General features: G+C 46.4%; 2 protein-coding genes across 3 annotated transcripts in view; both read right to left on the minus strand.

Annotated features, from left to right (window-relative positions):
- Positions 1-19893, minus strand: part of LOC144098949 (glutamate receptor ionotropic, kainate 2-like) — a 325255-nt gene that overhangs the window by 132335 nt on the left and 173027 nt on the right. The window lies entirely within an intron of this gene.
- On the minus strand, positions 11303-17063 carry LOC144098952 (uncharacterized). Its single transcript, XM_077631940.1, has 2 exons — positions 16758-17063; positions 11303-11766 (listed from the first exon to the last, which is right to left on the minus strand). Exons 1-2 carry the CDS (start codon positions 16986-16988, stop codon positions 11476-11478), a joined length of 522 nt encoding a protein of 173 aa, XP_077488066.1. The 5' UTR covers positions 16989-17063; the 3' UTR covers positions 11303-11475.

Below are 19893 nucleotides of genomic sequence, written 5' to 3' on the forward strand. Positions count from 1 at the left end.
GATCATAATCAAAATTTCATCAAAAAGAACTGAGCAGTCTTGGTGGCATCTTTTTTAGTATCACTCTTCCACAAATCAACTGATATCAGTGTTTTACTTGTTTGGGAAAGTACCAACATAGTCCCTGCATATAAAAGTGGCCCTGAACGAAAGCTATTACCTAAAACCTATCTACCTTACAAGTGTCATATGCAAGTGGTTGGAACATATTTGTTGCGTGAATTTGATCACCCACCTCCTATAAAACAACTTCTATTGCCATACGCAACATGGCTTCAGAAAGCGATTAACTTTCAATACGCAATTCACATAATTAGGTCAAAAACTTGCCCTCGCAACTAACAATGGCAAGTTTGAATGTATAATTTTAGATTCTCAAGAGCTTTAGACTCGGTCGCAAACAGTTTATTGTTTCTAAAGTTGTCTCCTCTAAAATCCCACCTGCCCATGTGAAATGGCACAAAGCTCACCTTGTAGGTAGAAAGCGAAGTCTTATTCTTGAAAGGATATATTCATAAAATATTCGAGCTCTATCGGGCGTCCCCCGGGGATCATTTGTGGGTCTTCTTCTTTTCTTCATATTTATGAATGATATATTTAAATTAGTTCCCAGAAGGGTGAGGTTGTGCGCTGACGACAGTTTCTTTTACCGTGACGTCACTTGTGTAAGCGACTGCTATCATTTCCAAATACTCTGCAGACTCCTATTTTTAGTAATAGGGAGCGTTAGAATAGGGGGACATATCGGTTAGAGGTGTACCGGAACGGCGGAATACCAGTGTGCATGCGCAGAACAATAATAACCCCGCTATTCCCCTATTTCCATAACCCAATCTGTCATCCTATTCTAAAGCTCCTTATTAATACGGGAGCGTCAACCAGACGGTCGTTCAGAGTCCCATTAGGACCGCAGTAGCGAAACAGACGAGATTACGCATGCATACGCATAGAGCGCTTAACTATTGGTGCGCCTTCTGCTTGGTTGTTCTGCTTAAGTGGTACAACCCCCACTGCTATTCTGCTCGCGACGCTAGAAGATACGCAAGCTAAAAGTTGGAGAGCTTTAGATTGTGTGGTTGTTGGTCTCTGATGAACTGGCACAAGCCCACAGTGGAGGACTAGGATGGCTGAGTTGCAAATTCAAACGGGATATACACTGAAGATTATATACACCTGAGTGGGTTTCCTGCAGTGCTAGGAAGGATTGTGCAGAAATAGCAAACTACAGTGGAAAGCAGCAAAAAAGAAATGGCGGTGGTTTAGCTCTCGTTAATCCTGGAGTGACGCGATAGCTAGAGCTTGCCGAGTGTAACTTGTTCAGTTGAAATGCAAAGTCAGCCTTTCGACGCTCCGTTTCGCTGGGCGTTCCTTCATCTTCATTTGACGCGGCGCATGCGCACAGCTGTTGCAGCTCGGCTTCGCCACCGGCAGCACCAGCTGCTCCGCACCACGTGGCTGGTCACGTGGCTAACCACGCGACCACATGGTGGTGGCGCCGTCGCTACAGCCACGGTGAAGGCTCGAAATGCTACCGCAATGTATCACTACAAAAAATGACACAAACTGAAATAAGGAACGAAGCTTAGCGGCAATAATAGAAAGAAAAGCAATTCAGATTTCTTTGTGATGTTGATTCATGATTAAGTGCTTCTAGAGTCGTACAAAAGCGCAGAGCAGTGTCGCATTACTTTGCTGGGACAACTGGTACTGTTTAAAAGGGCACCTAGCTTGTAGCTTACTAAGGCACGTTGGGCCAGGAGTGAAACATATACACTTCATCATTCCGTTTTAATCCGCATGTAAAGGAAGAATGCTATTCCTGGAAGCCTCAGGCCCATAATACTTCCCTTTCAACGATTAGCTTTCCCATACACTGAAAATGAAATACATATTGCTCACGCCACGGTTGACACGCACGAACATATTAAAAAAAAATAAGCAAAGTGCTGTTGATTAATCACGAGTGAACAAGCGAAGTAAATGACGCTTCTAGACTGCACCTCAACCCGAGCATACTCTGTGGTGAAAATCTCTTCAGGTGGTGTAACTCCCAGCCGCTTATCATTAGTGTCTTCAGTATTTTTCTTGGACACATATGAAGCGCACGTTTGCGACAGAACGATGAAGAAGCGCGAAAACCTGTCTTTTTGCACAAGGAAAAAAAATGTACTATTATTGAACCTCTGGTTCACTGCCACGGGCTTTCAAAAAATATACATATAGCTGAATGTAGGTTAAGCAACAATCCAACAGTACGACTGGTGCGCCATATGCGGCACAAGCAGCAAGGGGAAGCTATAATCCTGGGAGAGAGTCGCACAAACGGAGCGTATGTCGAGCACTTGACGCAACCGCCGAACACAATCCATATAGTCATTCCAAAAATCTGTGTGTGATTTGAGAATGTACACTTAGCGACAAAGAAGCTGCTTGAGCAAATATTTGAGTTCAGTATAATCACATCGTACACCCTTGGTTATACAGAATGCGTTGAAAATAACAGATAGAGGTGAGCGGTAATTGGATAAAAGAAATCCGACCGGTTCCTGAAGCCATCTTGCTGCACAGGTCCGCGTGTAAAAAGCATGCACGAAAAAATATAAAGCAAGAAAAAAATCAGGGAGCGTCGTTCATGCATGATGCGCTCTTAAGCACGTCCGGGTCCATCGAGCAACCGAAAGCAGCCGCTAAGTCCGCTGTGCCTGACCGGCTGGTTGACGCCGTCTTTGGCGGCCTTGGCGTCGCTACAGCGGAAGTAGGCGTAGCGGGCGCAAAAGAACTGCGCCTTGGACATGCGGAACAAGCTCCACAATGGTCGGAGCTTGAACCAGTCGCTGGTCGGCTCCGTCGCCGCTGCTGCTTTTGCGACAGAGGACGCCGCCGTCGCTGCGACACGGGCAGCGATCAGCAGTCCCGTCGTGGACGCCAGTAGATCTCGCGGCTTCTCTTTGGGAGGTGCCGCCAGCGACGACAGCATGCACGCGCTGTGTTGCGACAATAGTGGAGAGAGAAACGAAATAAAAACACGCTGTAATTAACAATCTATTGATGGTCGAAAAGAAAGCACATGAGCTCTCTCTCTCTCTGTCCGCATTCTGTTGCTGCGGGCGCTCTTAACCGCTACGACCGCGCATCTCCCGCGCCCGTATGAATCTACAGGGTGCGCCAAAGTACCTTGCCCTGCTCTACAGTCATGCAGTGGGAAATTTGGCGCCTCGTCAGCTGAATCTCTGTACTAGACAGGAGAAGGATCATTGGTAGCATCTTAGGCGTCTTAAGAGCCAGAATGCACTGCTCTAAAGCAGATCTTGTGGCCTGTGAACTTTTGACCCACCCTGCACCCCTCTTCCTGTAGTACATAGCTCGGAAGAGATAGCGCATTCAAATACTTCTTGCAAGCGAAAAGAACGTTATCAGTCACGCCCATCTTTACAACGAACTGAAACGAAGTAAATCTGCAGGTTAAAAGAAAATGGCAATGTATGGAGCCTGAAGGTATAATTGAGTGAAGAACCGCAAACCACAGTGGCAGGCATTAGTAGCCGCCCTGTGCACGGTATCTCTAGTAGATATAGTCCAGTAAGTAAGCACATATAAGCCGCAATTCCACGAGCGTGATTACGGGGTGTTTCACCGTCATAGCTATTAAAGAGGTTTTTTGAGTTAGAAGAGCGCTCATTTTCGGCACAGCATTGTCAGCGGTGTATTACGTCAGAATACAGCTATGACGTACTAAATAGCAGGGCCGTTAACTAATCATTATCATAATTATTTACTTTTCACTTATTAACTATTACTGATAGGCTTCATAAATATTGAGAGGCGTGTAGCTCACCGTAAGTAATATCCATATCAGTTTTTAGAATCTAGAATACATGCGGATACTGTAGAAGCTTGGGCAAGTCCGTGTGGCATTGTTTTTCAGCAGCGCAGGGGACAAAGGACGAGACAAGTGCACAGACAAGTGCTGCTCAAAAACAAAACTATAAAACATGGCTACCCTCAGCGCTGTGGCCCAACAATTGTGGCAACATCGCGCCAAAATACATGAGATTTCCAGAAGGTTGCAGGGAAAGCAACCTATCCAGTGCATGCAAGTCGTCGAAATAGCCAAATTTCCACAGGAGTGCGCGAAGGGTCTCGTAATTAAAACAGCGCAAAATACACAAAAAGCCGCGTACAACCCGCAAGCTCTCAGTGTCATTTCCGCTGCGTCTGCTTGCTCATTGGCCCGTAAATTCGGTTTCCTTCTCACTTCAGCCGTAGAAACTGCAACTTTGTGCAGGCTGCGGGTGTTATGAAATTGCAACGTGTTTGTTTTCTTTATTCTTAGTATGGTCTCATGCATGCACACTAACATTTATGCACGTCGTCAACGTTTGAATAACTACGCGAGCCTGTGGTCTTCCATGTTTTCTGCGCAGTGGTAGGGTAAATATGCTTTTACATGTGCTGCAAACCATCTGAGAAGTACCACACACGTTGCAGCATGTACTCTGATTTGACTCATTAAAGAATACGTTTCCTAGCGCGGGTCATCATGCACGTAGTACGTGAGGCGCCGGCATGGGTGACAGTGTTTTCTACGACAATTAGGGTCAACCAGCTGGTGTCTGTTCGTGAAGATTATGCCCGCATATCCTGACAACAGCTATAGTCGATAGGCGGGATACTATAGTCGGGCTGAACGCACTTTGATTTTTCTCACCTTACAACGTACAGGAAGCAATTCATGAACGTTAAAGATCTCAACGACCACCGTAATGTCAATCACAAGGGTTGTCTGCGATCATACTTACTCCGTAGTTGGTAAAAAAACGCGCGGTAATCGACAGCGCATTGCACCGTCTGATTAGAAATTCGCGTGCTATTTATCACTCAGATGTGGTATTGAATGAACGCATTAGAGCGCGACAGCTGCTTCCACGCTTTTGAGGATCCCTCGACGCTTATGTAACACTACGCGACAGTACACATGTCCGAGCGCAATCAGTCTCGCAGTCAGTTCGCACGTCTACTAGATTATGCTATCATAAAGCCCTACCACTTTTTTCAGGGAGTGAAGGCTGTGGCAGTCTTCTAGCATTGTCTTTACAATAAAATGCCTGATCACTGTGAGTTCTTTCAAAATTTTTGAGAGGCCAAATTTTGAGAGTGCTTAGGATTAAAGTGGTGGAGAGAGGGTGAGGAATCCGCTATAAGACAGATCCTGGAATTTTCAATATACAACGCACATACTTAATTACGAAGAGGCTCTCGATCTATCGTATCTATTATTTGATTTAGAAGCTGCGTGTCCCAGAGGGCCTCATTAATTCTACGAAGCTTTCGCAATTTACTTCTCAGTCAGGGGAGCAGGAGAACTTCAAAATCGACAGTGACGCAAAGCGAAAGATTTTGACAGCCGCGACTGGTACGCCTGCAGGTCTCACCAGCGTGTCCTTGCCGACGCCTTGGTGCACGAAGCCGAGCTTGATGGCGTTGTTGCAGACGTACGCGAAGAAGTCGCCGCAGGGTGGCACCACATTGTCGATGGCGGCGAACAGCTGGGCTGCCTCCTGAGGTCAGCAGAAAGGTGCCTGGGTGGCGTTCACCCCGCGATGTCTGGACGGCTCCCCGACCACCAGCCAAACCAGCGTGCTCGCCAGCGCCACCGCAGACACCACGCACTGGAATCCGCCGAAGGTGCCGATCACTTTCACTCGCTGGCTCCGAAACAACGATGGCAGGGTGTTGGTGGGAGGGCTGACCAGAGGAGACCTTATTCTGCCGTCCAGGCTCGGGTGTTCCTCTTCTTCTTCTTCTTCTACAAATATGGCGCGAGGCCGCGAGGGCACAGAGGCTCGAAGTGGCGAGAGTTTCATCTTCTGGTCTGATAGCGTGCGCTCGTGGCACCGCCTGTCTGCGCACTTGGCGTTGTTCTATTCCAGGATATATAGCACTAACTGCTTTAAATTTCTATCCTAATGTGATCTCGACTGCAATTTGCAAACTCTGAATCCGTCGTGAGCTGTGCTGTTTGGAGTACTTCGGTGTTGTTCTGGCAACTGTGACTGAAAGCTACGCCATACATGATGCATGCGGGTCTAGTGGAACTTGGTTCGAATATTGAGCCAACGCTGAACGTTGAAAGTTGAACCAGACAGAGCTGCGGTGCACCAATGTGTGTATTGCTCATGCTGGCAGGCGTGTATTAACGCGACAGCGTTAATGAGCTCGTGCCGCAGAAAAGCCGGTGTCGTCGGCGTCGGCCGTGAGCGAAAAATTCCTCCTCCTCCTCCTCCTCCTCCTCCTCGCAATGTACGCCACTGCCCCAACAGATGGCGCGCGACGGCAGCGCCTCCCGCTCGTCTCGTTCGGGCGCATTGGGGCCGTGCGGGCACGCAGGAATCACGCGGTGAGCGACGAACAACGCAGCGCACATCCAAAGCGCGTTCACCACGAAGCTTGCGGCTTGCTGCCCGTTCGTTCGGCGCGGAAGCTATGCTGGCGTTCATGGCATCGGGTTTGTCCAGAACGATGTGCCGACAAACTACGACTGCAACTTCAGTCCCGCGCGTTTCGGCAAGGCGCCTGGCAGCGCTTCTGCGTGGTTTGCCGCTTCACGCGATCGTTTCACCGTACGCAGCAGAACGATTTGTATAACGGGCAAGACGTCGCGCCGAATGGGCAAAGGTGTTTTTTGGACTATCTGGCAGTGCTGACAACTCTGTCGCGTTCCACTCTTAAAGGCGAAGCTTAAGCGTCCTCCAATTTTTAAAACCGTACGTCGGTCGTCCCGTCGACGCCTTTGTGAGTGGTCGACAGTCTGGCTTCGAGCTGTGTTTTAAGGAGTAATGGCAATTTTTAAACCAGTTTTTCTGAGAAAATGAGCACCAGATGAATATAGTCGACAGTGCTTGTAACTAGCCTGGTTCGCATGTTTCTGATAAGTTGGTCTTGTGGAAATAGATTACACTGCAAGAGCATTTGCTGCGCCTGGAGAGCAGCTGGACCCGATGGAGCTCGATGTAACCCAGTATTGGTAATGCAGCCACAGCTTTGACAATATCTGGTGCTAACTGACCTGAATACCTGTTTCGGTTTGACAACTTCACAACCCTCCTTCCCCCTTTATGTAATCTCCCTCACGGGAACTTCAGGACAATAAATGACGACGATGTGAATAATAAAAGTTCAGGTCGCTGTCGACGGCAATATACACGTCCCGCAATTTCATTCACGACTGGAAGGTTTAAATGTTTTTTGATATGTACATAGAACACATCGACCTGCATCCCACGTGCTTCTCTGCAACGATATAGGCTTCGCATCCGAAAGCTTTACACGAATGTAGTTTGTTAGACCGGCGGCGTTCGCAAACGTTGCTGTGGTTCTGGCAATTGTACAGTGCAAGAGAACGGACCATACACAAACTTGGTCTGTGTGGTCTGTGTGTGCTGCGCTGTCGAACCACCACTATGCATCACCAACTAGCCCAATCTGCAGTTTTTCTACAGAGTGAGTAGTGTAATGTCAATCTTCTTAAAGCTTGGACATGTTAGGCTGTGTAGAATAGAGGTCAAAGCGTTTCAGGAAAGTCTTGTTAGAAACTCGAAAACAGGCTTCCTGCTCCATTCAGCAAGGCGTAAATTTGGGCGAGTTGGTAAGTGTTCATTTTCGCTCTCCGCGCAACACGAACGGGACACAAGACGAAGGACTAGCACAAACAGGCGCTTCCCCCCTCCCCTATTCATCCTTTTTCATTTACTATCATTTTTTATTATAGGCCTCCAAGGCACTGCTCCGCTTCTTACAAACTTCTGGCCTCCACGATAGCCTGTGACTTTTACGAACGCTGACTTGTCATAGCGAGTCTCTTTTCTCTTTCATTTTTTGTCCCCTCATTCTTTCCCCCGTTTAGGGTAGCAAACCGATTATTCTTCTGGTCAACCTCCGGTCAACCTTCTTCCTACTCCTCCTTATAAGGAGGTTGAATGGGGCAGTTGGTGCACGATCATAAAAAGATGGGGGGGGGGGGTGACCACGATTTGTATGTCGTAGTCTAGTTATTTCCTGGTGTCCCTTTTTTCACCCCCCCCCCCCACTCTTCTATTAATGATCGTGTGCCAACTGGTTACGAGCCTTGCGGGTTCTGCCGTGAATTGCCGCACCATAGCGACACTTAAATGCTATTTTCTATAAGGTCTACAAATCGGGCACATACCTGAAACCTGACTGATCTACATTGGCTAGGACATATTCTTTAGGACTCATATGTAATCTGTATAACTTAAACCTTTCCCAAGACCAGTTAGATTATTCAATAGGTAGTGTGTTTATAAGGGCTGCTAAGCGGGTAGAGGTCACTAGGACATCGGCGAGGAGAGGGAAGGAGTTGGCATGCACAGAATTGTCTCGTTCACGAACAGCCTGAGGTACCTGCTTTCGGTTTCAAAATCATATCAGGTGAGGTGTATTTGCTAGGGCTGCTTTTCCATCTTCACGTACAACTAGAAGCTCGAAGAGCGAATGCAGCTCAGGACCAATTCTGGAGTGCAAGGCTGGGTACGGAATTGCGCGAAGGACGTGGTCGACTGAAGGAGGGAGCGACGACTTGTCGACGAGAGCCTCAGACTCTGATTTGCCGTTGCTGGGAGCAGCCATGGGCTAGCGAAGTGGTTCGTAGTTGGCCAGTGTCCATCGCATCGCGTTGGGGAGCGATTAGATTCAATTCCACTTGTATCAAGTAAATTGTTTTTTAGGAAAGCAAATGACGCAGTACCTGTCACACATATCTCGTTTGACACCCGAGCCGCATCGTAAGGGAAGGGGGTAAGGGGGAGTGAAAGAAGAAAGGGAAAGGTCGTAGTGGAGGGCCCTGGAATAATTTCGACCACCTGGGGATGTTTAACGTGCACTGACATCGAACAGCACACGGGCGCCTTTTCGCGTTTCGCCTTCATCGAAATGCGGCAGCCGCGGTCCGGTTCGTACCCGGGTACTCCTGCTCAGTAGACGAGCGCCTTAACCACTGAGCTCTGGAGGTAAAAGAATTACTTCATGAAAGGAACATCTTTAAGAACGTTGTTTTCACATCCTCAGACACATTGTCAAGGGCTGCTAACCTCATATTCAGAACAAAAATCGCCGCTTAGGTTTTGCGAATATTTTCCCCCATTTTCTAATCAGGTCAATGGTACAATTAAACAGATGTATGCGTGGATTAGCGCGAAACCTATGCTGTAATAAGCGCTACAGCAACAGCACTCGGACTGGTCGATCCGTTCATGCACTCCCAGTTTATTTGTTCAAAGCTAATGGTAACGAACATAATGCCCGACAAAAAAAAAAAAACTTAAGGTGTGGTTACCCTGGGAACTTGGAATATATAACGAAACGAAACGCATCCCAAGAGCGCAACTCATATGACTGTGGGCACAGTCTCCAGAGACCGCAATGGCACCTTTGATGCCAAGCCTTATCTGCTATAGCAGTGAACGGTGGCAGAAGCGGATTTCGAAAGATGCTGCTCCGGATGACGCAGGTGTAGGCATATTTCTCGTACCAACATGTCCATCACCCACACGGCTGGCGTTCACTACCGCCCAACCTCGTCGGTACAGACATTCGCCTGACAGCAGTCTCTTATGTCTTACCAGCGTCTATCTCTGTCGACGTGAAAAGAGCCACGGACTTGTTCCTCGAGATTTTGCCGCTCGTTCAGACAGAGTCTGGAGAAACCGGCGTTAATAAAGACGTCTTCACAATATTACGTGACATTTATGACCTTTTGACGATCTACTTCTTTTTATTAGCTTTTTGCGCATTTACAGTGCTTTCAAATGTCAGTACAAAAACTTCTTTAATTAAATACTGAAAATATTTCTCCATCCTCCTAAAGAAGAGTGTTGACAATGCTCTTAAGTTTCATCCAGACAGGACGGGTTAGTCACGCTAAACTTTTGGCTTAAGCCACATGGGACCTGGTCCTCACGTCTAATGCGCGCATTTCCTTTTGCACGTACTGCACCGAATAAGCGGTATTCATTCAGGCTATTGGCTTCCACATGGAAAGCGCCCACTGGTCACGTGGCCAGTGACGGAAGAAGAAAAGTCCTCCTCGCGGACTCTCCTCTTTTTCTCTCGTGAGCAATGACCGAGTTTTATCTGGAACGCATCATGAAGTAGCTGAAGATATGTTCCATATAACAGTTTCGAGGGATATGGATGAGTTGGCTGGTGTAGTGATATGAATGTGTTCCACATAAGTGCCACTTGAAAAGGCGAGAAAGAACATTCAGAAGCGTGTGTTCCACATATAAAACTTAAACAACTTAGGCCTCGTTCAAGATCAAATATATGAAACAAAGATTTTAACTGGAACTTAACGTGGAACGGCAGACGTTAGCGTGGAACCGAGGTTAAGAGTGTAGAAACCAGTGCACACAGATATCTAGAAAGATGGCGCTACCAATTATTTAAAAGATCGCAACGCTTTCTCGTATTCGACGACGTGTGCTATATGGCTTGGGCAGGCGCGGGACATAATTGAAAATCTTCCCAAACCTCTGTCATGTACCCTGGCAGCCAAAAATGCCATCCTTCGCGCTGCTTAGAAATGTGAGTTTTTTTTCACTGATTTTTAATTATCAGCGGTAAAATTTTCCCATATCAGTACAATTTAGCGACGCGGCAGTTGGCTTTGTATTGGTGCGAGTATAAATAAATTGCCACAATGCGCCTATAATCTTAGCGCGGTCTCTCAAGAACAACTAAGACACATTAACGAGAGCTCCATTCATTGTTTGCTGCTGTAAAAAAAATTTTTTGGCTCTTTATGGGAATATTGATGTAGCCCGCCATGAAGAGATACATTTATTGCAGAGAAAATTGCGCTTCAAAGAGTTCCCACCACTCTAAGAGACTTCTAGCGTCTACACCGAAAAGGAATCCGTGATTCTGGCTTTGAAGGGAATGGTGTTTACCCTGGCCTCTGAGATGCGGGCTCAAAACTACCGACGCACGTAGTTCACTTGCGAAATTAGTTCGTGATAACGGCACTTTTATATTATTTTTGGCCTCTTCTAGCTTATAGACGTCCTGTTTTCAGCGAAAACTTGAGTCTGTTTTATTGGAACACGGTAATGTACAAATTCAGGCTAATTTCAATTTGTCCATAGTGACCCTTTAAGGCATATCTGAGCCAGAATTACTATCGAACAAACGGGTCCTAAGACGCGAAAAGGCATAAAATAACGAGAAAAAAAAAGGTTTTCGCGATTCGTTTTCATAAACCAAATTGTGGTGCAAATCGCAGGCCTCTTCGCCGTTTTGTGAAACTGGTTTCAAAGCACACTCTAATGCATCAAGCTGAAACGATGAAAATAGATAGGGTCAGCTTTATAAATTTCGGCATTAAACACAATAATAAAATTGGGTGCGGTTTAACTACCGCTAAACATGGTTAGAGACGCAAGTACACGCGGCTTGGCATCAGTAATGTAGAATGCGTTCCGCACATTGGATATCGAGCGCGCCCACAATGCCACCACGGCAGGTGGCTTTGTGGAAGAACTCGGCAGGTAGAAGAACTCGGCGTTGGACATCCGGTACAGGCTCCAAGCTGTCTTCCGTTCGTACCAGTCGGCTGCCGCTGGGCTGGTGGATGACAGGGAGGGCAACGCCCCCACTGCTTCCAGTGCGATGTGCAGGCTCATGGCAGTCATGGCAACAGCTCGCACTTCGAACGGGCGCAACCCCGGCAGCGAGCTCTCGACACAGCGGCTGCAATGAAGCGCCCAAGAAGAGTGCGATGCCTGTCAGTGCCTCGGGGCGTCAATTAAATCTACGTACTAAGGAACTGCTAAGAGTAGAGCAGGCCGCCGCTATAGTTATTCTTTTTCACGCAGCCAGCTCGCTAGTTATGCGTGTACAAGTCCAGCGTTCTCGGGGAAAAATTTTGAAAAATGTTAAATTGTAAGATACTGTTATAGAAATAATAAAGGTAATGGTCCATTATTCTGATATGTAGCAAAATGTTTCTTTTAAAATGTTTCCAGCGATTGCGTTGAAAAGTTAAGACTTCCATGGGAAACCATTGGGGAACGATTTGACGATAGCAAAATGTTAATAGAAACAAAAAATACAAGACTGTCGTCGGGTGATCTGCGGAAATATTGTTATAGTGAAATCTTATATGAAAATATTGCGGTCATAAAGTGTTTCCCGCTCAAAAATGCTTTCGTCCAGAATTTCCGGGTATGAAAGATCCACATCATCACTCCAAAAAATGGCCTGTTATCAGTCTTCTGTATTCTATACCCTGCCTACGACTATTCCTGTTCCTTAACTAAATTGTATAGCGATCAACTGGTGTTTCTTTAGCTGTTTGTACGAATTTCTTGAGAAGGAGTTTGAAACAAAAAAACATAAGTCCGGAGTGACCCCAAAAAGCATAGTCTTCTCCCAACCCAACCGCGGCGGCTGCGTTTTTATGGAGGAAAAACGCTAAGACGCCCGTGTGCTGTGCGATGTCAGTGCACACGTTGAAGATCCCCAGGTGGTCGAAATTATTCCGGAGCCCTCCACTACGGCACCCCTTCTTCCTTTCTTCTTTCTCTCCCTCCTTTATCCCTTCCCTTACGGCGCGGTTCAGGTGTCCAACTATATATGAGACAGATACTGCGCCATTTCCTTTCCCCCAAAAAACACAATTATTATCATTATTCTCTAGGAAGAAAATTAGGGGTGAGCGAATATCAGAAATTTTCGAATAGCGAACCTAATATTCCCTTATTCCATTCGCTCAACGAATCAAATAGTGCATACTTAAAACCTTTCAGCCGGATCGAATACGTTCACAAGCCTTTGAATAGTTTTCGAATTTCAGACACGTTGTTCGAGATGATGGTTCAACGTGCTTAACTTTTTCAAAAGAAAATACATAACAAGAACACACAGCGCGAGGCATGTACACAACTTGGTAACACAATCATGAACAGCCTACTAGACCCAAATCTCGCCATTTTAACGTGGTTTTAATCAGACACGCCCCACTCCGAGACAGGGCTCGCTACGACCCCTAAAAGAATACTGACGGGACTGATCCGCGCGTTCAGTGACGCGATGCTGTACGTGTCAGTGGAGGCGCTCCTGAAGTTCAAATATGTGGCCTCCAAGACTCAACGACAAGGCAGGGTTAAGCCTGGTTCAGAAAACCCTGTAGTCAAGCCAGCTTCGGCCGCCATGTCTCACAACCCTCGTCCCTATCATCAACACAGATATGACACTTGTTTACACTCCTAATCAGTCAGTAGCAAAAGGTCAACTTCCAAGGCGCATAAAATGACGGTCACAGAGCTAATATGTAGACCACGTGCTCATAATGGAGACCACTGTTGCGTCTTTCGACAGTTGCAGATCTATCTCCATCAGTAACAACACTTCCGGTAGCTTTTCGATGTTTCGCACGAGTATTTTTTCGTAAGAATCTTCGCAGCAGTAGCGAATATTTATACAAATTTTCTATTATTATTCGATTCAGTCCTTTCATTATTCGATTATTGTAAGATTCGGTTGAGTACCGACACCATTCATGTTCGATATGGTTTTGGAAAAGTGCTATTCGCACACCCTTACATAATATATCTGTAGTTTTGTTATCCCAATTTTAACCCTAGCATTCTCTTGTCTGAGGAGTTTGAGCTTATTCATTGAGATCGCACATCGAGAGCACCCTCTCGTTGAGGCTCTTCATTATCGGGCAAACATTTTGAGAACTGGAAAATTGGTTATGAAAAAAAGTTATGGTGTTGAACCCTTGACCCCTGACCTTGACCTATGACCTTTAGTAGACCTATGACCTTTGACGCCGGGTGGCCGTTGGGTTGACCTTCGACCTTAAGAACATGCGACGGGGTGATGTGAAGCCACGTGATGACATCCGATGGGGTGTCGTAAGACCATGTGATACCACGTTATAGCCCCGTGGTCGTGTGGGTATATATAGAACGGCTGTGGCGAGCGTGTAGCGGAGCTGTCAATGGACGAGCCTCAGACGCTTAGGAATTGTGCTTGCTTTTAGCTGAAACCAGGGTTAGCTAAGATTAGCCACTGCCAATTTTTGTAGCGATATCTTACATTACATGAAAAAATTGCGGTCATTACAGGTTTTCCGCTAAAAAAAAATTGTCCAGAATCGTTAGGCATGCTCATGCAGTGGGTGGCTGCCAACTCTCAGAGAGTAGATACCCCTCCCTTGAGAAATGCCACACCCTTCGCATTGCAGTTTCCAGTACCAGAGAGTCTCGTCGACAAAAAGTGAGGCTTCGAATATGTGAGCGAGAAAGGAGAAGAAGGAATTCAGGCGCCAGAAAGCGTTGAGAACGTGGCGAAAAAAGAGCTCTTTACCACCTGATGTATGCCAAGTTCTGTGTCAAGGCGTTGTTTGTTATGTTCTGAAATCTGCCCCAGCTATACCATTACAAGATATCGACAAGAATACGCTTTTTTTTTGTGCCAGCTATTGACATACGCTTAGAGGTTCAAAGAGAATCTCCAAATATTTGTGAAGTGCATTTATTGAACTTTTCATTTTTGCAGCGCAAACACCGCCAGTCCATCAGACAATAAAGACAGAGTTTCTCTTACATGGCACGAAAATATGTTAGAGAAGCCCATGGTAAAAACTTGCCGGGCACAAAATTACCATGACACTTATAGCCAATCCACCGCGGTGGATAAATGGTTAGCGCGCTCGGCTACTGATCCGGAGTACCCGGGTTCGAACACGACCGTGGCGGCAGCGTTTCGATGTAGGCGAAATGCAAAGGCGCCCGTGTGCTGTGCGATGTCAGTGCACGTTAAAGATCTCCAGGCGGTCGAAATTATCCCGGAGCCCTCGATTACGGCACCTCTTTCTTCCTTTCTTCTCTCAGTCCCTCCTTTATCCCTTCCCTTACGGCGCGGTTCAGGTGTCCGCCGAGATGTGAGGAAGATAGTGCGCCGTTTCCTTTCCCCCCAAAAAACAATTGTGCTGTGCGATGTCAGTGCACGTTAAAGATCCCCAGGTGGTCGAAATTATTCCGGAGCCCTCCACTACGGCACCTCTCTCTTCCTTTCTTCTTTCACTCCCTCCTTTACCCTTCCCTTACGGCGCGGTTCAGGTGTCCAACGATATATGAGACAGATGCTGCGCCATTTCCTTTCCTCCCAAAACCAATTATTATTATTATTATTATTATTATTATTATTATTATTATTATTATTATTATTATTATTATTATTATTATTATTATTATTATTATTATTATTATCAATTTGTAGCCTCACAAGTAGTTTACTCTTGAAAAAAGGCATGGACGGGATATAACTTCCACCAATATAGCTTTTAACAAAGTTTCCACCGGCTCTGTCGACTTAGAACGAAAAGTTTGTGAGAATTTTTCAACCCACTCATCTTAACATGAAACCAAAGCCGCCAGATAAATGCACTCTCTATATGGCAAACTATAACTATGGAAAAAGTTAAAAAGGGCCACCGCCACTAATGCCCCGCAATAGTAAGAAGTATTCAGCCCACATATTTTGCTTTTGACTCGAATAACGGAACCCTGATGGCGCCCCCAACGACAAAACGATTTTGAAAGATATGGCGTCAGTTCTCTTTTGCTATATCAGGGAGGGTCAGAACTTCAAGGGCACCTTAAGCGCGTCACTGCACCACTTAAACCGAACCACGTAGCCTGAAGGCTTTTCACGAAGATTGTATTTGGCAGTTTCATTTTAGTTCCGATTTTTGAAGTTTAACAGTTTAGAGCAGATATGCGTATGTCCGCATATAGGAAGATATGGCTTCAGCAAGTACTAGATGCCACCATGAACCTCAAACCTACTATAATTCGACATAAAAGCATTAATGACCCTGAAACGAGGGACAGTCGTCTGAACCTATCAAAGTCATCACAGAAGGAAGTGGGGAAGGAAGGTGGACATTGAAGAAGCAATGGTCCGAAACAATCTGGTCAGAGAGTTTTGAAACAAACCCCGCCGCCAGACCACCGTCAGCCACAGGAGCGCCTTTTGAAGCGAAAGCTTCACTACGCTAGGTAAAGCCTACATGAGGATCCATGGCGCACAAAATGGATCCTCATGTTGACTGCCCACTATCCCGAACCCCGACCCTTCTATGTAAAGCCGATTTCTCTGTGCGTTGCCGGTTGACCTCCAAATGAGCCAGAGGTGAGGTGTGGCTCTATAGGCCTTATCTTATGTGGTTTACCATGGTGTTGCACCACTTGACCTTTAACCTTTAACCTTTCAATTCGCCAGTAGAGGGCGGTAGAATAGTCAACGACAATCGCGTGATGTCGTGCGATAGAAACTGCCGTTGTGACGTCAGGCTAGCGGGAATATATAGACGGCATCGTTTATTGGGAAACCAACCCCTCGCGATCAACCATTAATTTAATCGCCGCCTGGCAGGGTGGACGCGTTGCCTCTCCAGTGCGCGGAACACACTTAAAGTTACAGACACCAAGCAGCATCTAGTTGCCCGATACACCACAGCTTTCGCTCTCTGCCCGGATTCAGCAGTAGTTAAACCGCAGCTAGTTTTATTTACAGCACCAGCTAAGCTGCTGCAAGTGCTTACAGTTTAGTCAAGAAAGAAAGTATCTTCAAAACTTCTTTAACGGCGCTACTAGTGCTACCATCTGCGCCATAAGCACCTACTGCAAGCGACGCAGTTGCCATAGAGCGTGTGAAATGGGGCTCACCAAGATGTCCTTGGTAACGTCTTCTTTCACGACGCCTTCTTTGATAGCGTTCTTGCAGACGTGCGCGAAGAAATCCTTGCAGGGTGAATGTTCCCTGTCTATGACGGCGAACAGCTGGGCAGCTTCTTCGGGACAGCAGAAGGTATTCTGGGTGGTGTTCTTTCTGCCAGGTCTCGGAGGCAGGCTGAGAACTACCCAGACGAGCGCGCAGGCGACCGCAGCCACGAACATCACGCCAAATGCCGTGGGAATCACATGCACTCTTAATCTCGGAGCTCGTCGCGGCGTAGGAGAAATGGCGAATTCATCGGCAACGGGAGACACCGCTGCAACGGCCGCGCTTCGAGCTGCCATGTTCTTCTTCTGCCAAGTCACGCGCGGGCTTACGCGTGTGTCCCGTGGCAGACGGTCGGCATTGTTTGAGACATTTCAGAAAAGAAGCTATGCCCAGTTCAAACTGACGAAGGTGAAAAAAAAGTTTTAGTTCATGCATTTATTAGTTGAAGGTGAAATAAATTCAGTCCTTATATTTATGATTAGAAGATAGAACAAACAGCGGAAGCCGCATCACATGTGTCGTAGGCTTGGGCTCGATTTCTGAAGGAATAAACCGTGTCATCGATTCTTTCAAACGCCACATAGCATGCGGTGACTTGTCCTTATCTCTTGGCTTTCTTTTAATACAGACCAGATTTAAGCAGAACTTCATACCAAGGCGCGTTACTTATTAACTACCTTATTCACTGACGTGAAGACGACAAGGAAGTTATAACCTTGGTGGTATCTGTGTTTCAGGAGTAGCTGGTCGGAGAAGAATACTTTATTGAGTACTTCACACGCTATCAGAGATTCCGTGTCATGGGTCCTTGTGTATTTTTACTATCGTGTAGGTTTAGAGCTTTGCCTCGGAAGCATATCACAATGCACATTAAGGTTAGCAAACCCTCACCGTGATGCAGACAAGGAAAACTGCAGTTCTCTCGAGGTCCGACTCAAAAGTGGGCTGTTGTTTCGCTGAAAAGACAGCTTGTTTACTGAAAGGTTTGAATGTACATTGTTACGTGACGGCAAGGCGATGAAAACAGGACGATATGATGGCGATTTTGTTGTCGTCAGGCTTAATGGAACGTTCCCATGGTGGGTGATTGGCCAGGGAGCATTACGGATACAAACGCACTCATAGATGACGAGTGGAGTATTTAGGTAATTTTATGCTGCACGCCTAGCGCGAGCACTCCTGCCCGTGGAACTTCCCGCTTCTTCTTCCTCTAGCCCGTGCTTATCAGTGGTGCAATGGACCAGTCACATCACTACTTAGAAAGTCAGATTTGATTAAAATATACCAAAAATATGCCTAAAAGCTGCTCACATAATTAAATTCTTGATCTAGCAATTTTGAGGTTTCAGAGAAGGCTTCAATCAAAACTTGCTTTTTATACCACAAGAGGTAGCCTCAGTCAGCGAAAACTTTCACGGTTGGCATCAGGCTCGTAAAATGAAGTTATCAATATCAGGCTAGTAATAGAACCCAAACAAGAAACACACAGTGACGCAGGAAAATCTCATTATCAAGAACAGCAAAATGCTTAGAAATAATCGTGAAAAAAACTTGATAGTGGGTTTTTTTCTGTAGGTTCCTCGTTACATATCCTGCTGGACACAGGAATTTTAGAACGAACCCCATTGACAGTTAATAGCATCACAACAAATAGCAGCCGGATTGCGCTGCACAAGAGAGCTTTTTTTTGGTTTTTAAAGAGAATTAAACCGACTGGCAAGCCCGCCGTCCAGCTCTACAATAACGCTATTACGGACGAAACGAACTGTATCAGATACTTTGAAAACATCAGCTAGGACAAGATACCACCTGTTTCACCACCATTTCAAACATGAAATCCTAGCCCCCGTTGTCGGCGTGCCTCGCCTAGGTTTTATTCTGCAGCCCGAGAGGCGCAAGTGGAGTCCTGGTGGCACTTGATAAGCTAGGCAACAGCCCCGCGTGAGTTTCCTTCATTACGTAATGCGCGCGAACCTTAGAACACATGGCCCGTGGCGCCACCTATCAGCGAGGCCAGTAATCATCATAATCAGCTGGACTACGCCCACTGCAAGGTTCTCCCATGTCCCTCTAATTACATCTGTCCTTTGGCAGCCGCGCCCACCGTATGCCCGCTAACTTCTCACTTTCACCCGCCCTCCTAACTTTATGCCACCCCTTATTGCGCTTGCATTCCCTTGGAATCCACTCCGTTACCCTTAAAGACCAGCGGTTATCTTGCCTTCGCATTACATGCCCTGCCCAAGCCCATTTGTTTCTCTTCATTTCGACTAGGATGTCATTAAACCCATTTGCTCCCTCACCCACTCTTCTCGCTTCCGTCCCTTAACGCTACACCTAATATTTTACTTTCCATGGCTTGCTGTGTTGTCCTTAACTTGAGGTGGGCCCTTTTCGTTAGCTTCCACGTTTCTGCCCCGTAGGTGAGTACCGGTAAGCTACAGCTGTTGCACACTTTTCTCTTGAGGTATATTGGTAAACTGCCATGTACAGAAGATATTATATGATACTAAATCAGCGTCGTTCATAGCCTGATTCGCTTTGGGACGTTAAACCCCAATAAACTAAACTATGTTACTAAATCACACATACTCCAGTAACGAGCTCCAAGTATTTGTTTTAGACGTGGTAGTCGGCGGAGGCTATGACAGTCGCAGCAAATGGCCTAGAGTCTAGCAGCATTGCCTTTTCTTCGGCCTGTGGCAAGCAAAAAAAAAAGTGGCAAAGAAAGCCGGATGCGCTGTCGCTCGTGATGAAAATATAAAGGAAAGAAGTGTGGCTGATAAGGGACGCTCCCCAAGACTTGATCGTGTGTGGCTGTCACTATCTATGAGCCATCCTAGATGATGGCGCAGATTTCCTGCGGAGTATTTCATACTTGCATCCACTTTCGATAATGAGACGGTCTTTTTCTTTTAACTTCGCGCTGAAAGCAATCACCTGTCATTATTGTCACTCCGAGACTTAAGGTGGTATAGAAAAATCACGTGGCACGTGGTTCGAACTGGTTAGTGCGTTAGTAAAGCACAAGTAGGACCGCGAAGTCCAGCTTTCCCACAGTGCGCACATAATTACGCT

This window comes from Amblyomma americanum, chromosome 7, assembly GCF_052857255.1.
Source record: "Amblyomma americanum isolate KBUSLIRL-KWMA chromosome 7, ASM5285725v1, whole genome shotgun sequence".
Classification (NCBI taxonomy): Eukaryota; Metazoa; Arthropoda; class Arachnida; order Ixodida; family Ixodidae; genus Amblyomma; species Amblyomma americanum.

What these genes read in the sequence shown, in the direction of transcription:
- LOC144098952 (XM_077631940.1), bottom strand. Translation starts at nt 16,988, where the DNA reads ATGTTCGTGGCTGCGGTCGCCTGCGCGCTCGTCTGGGTAGTTCTCAGC. An exon ending in ACGTTACCAAGGACATCTTG is followed by an intron (nt 11,767 to 16,757) that starts GTGAGCCCCATT and finishes GCTTCATTGCAG; the next exon opens with CCGCTGTGTCGAGAGCTCGC.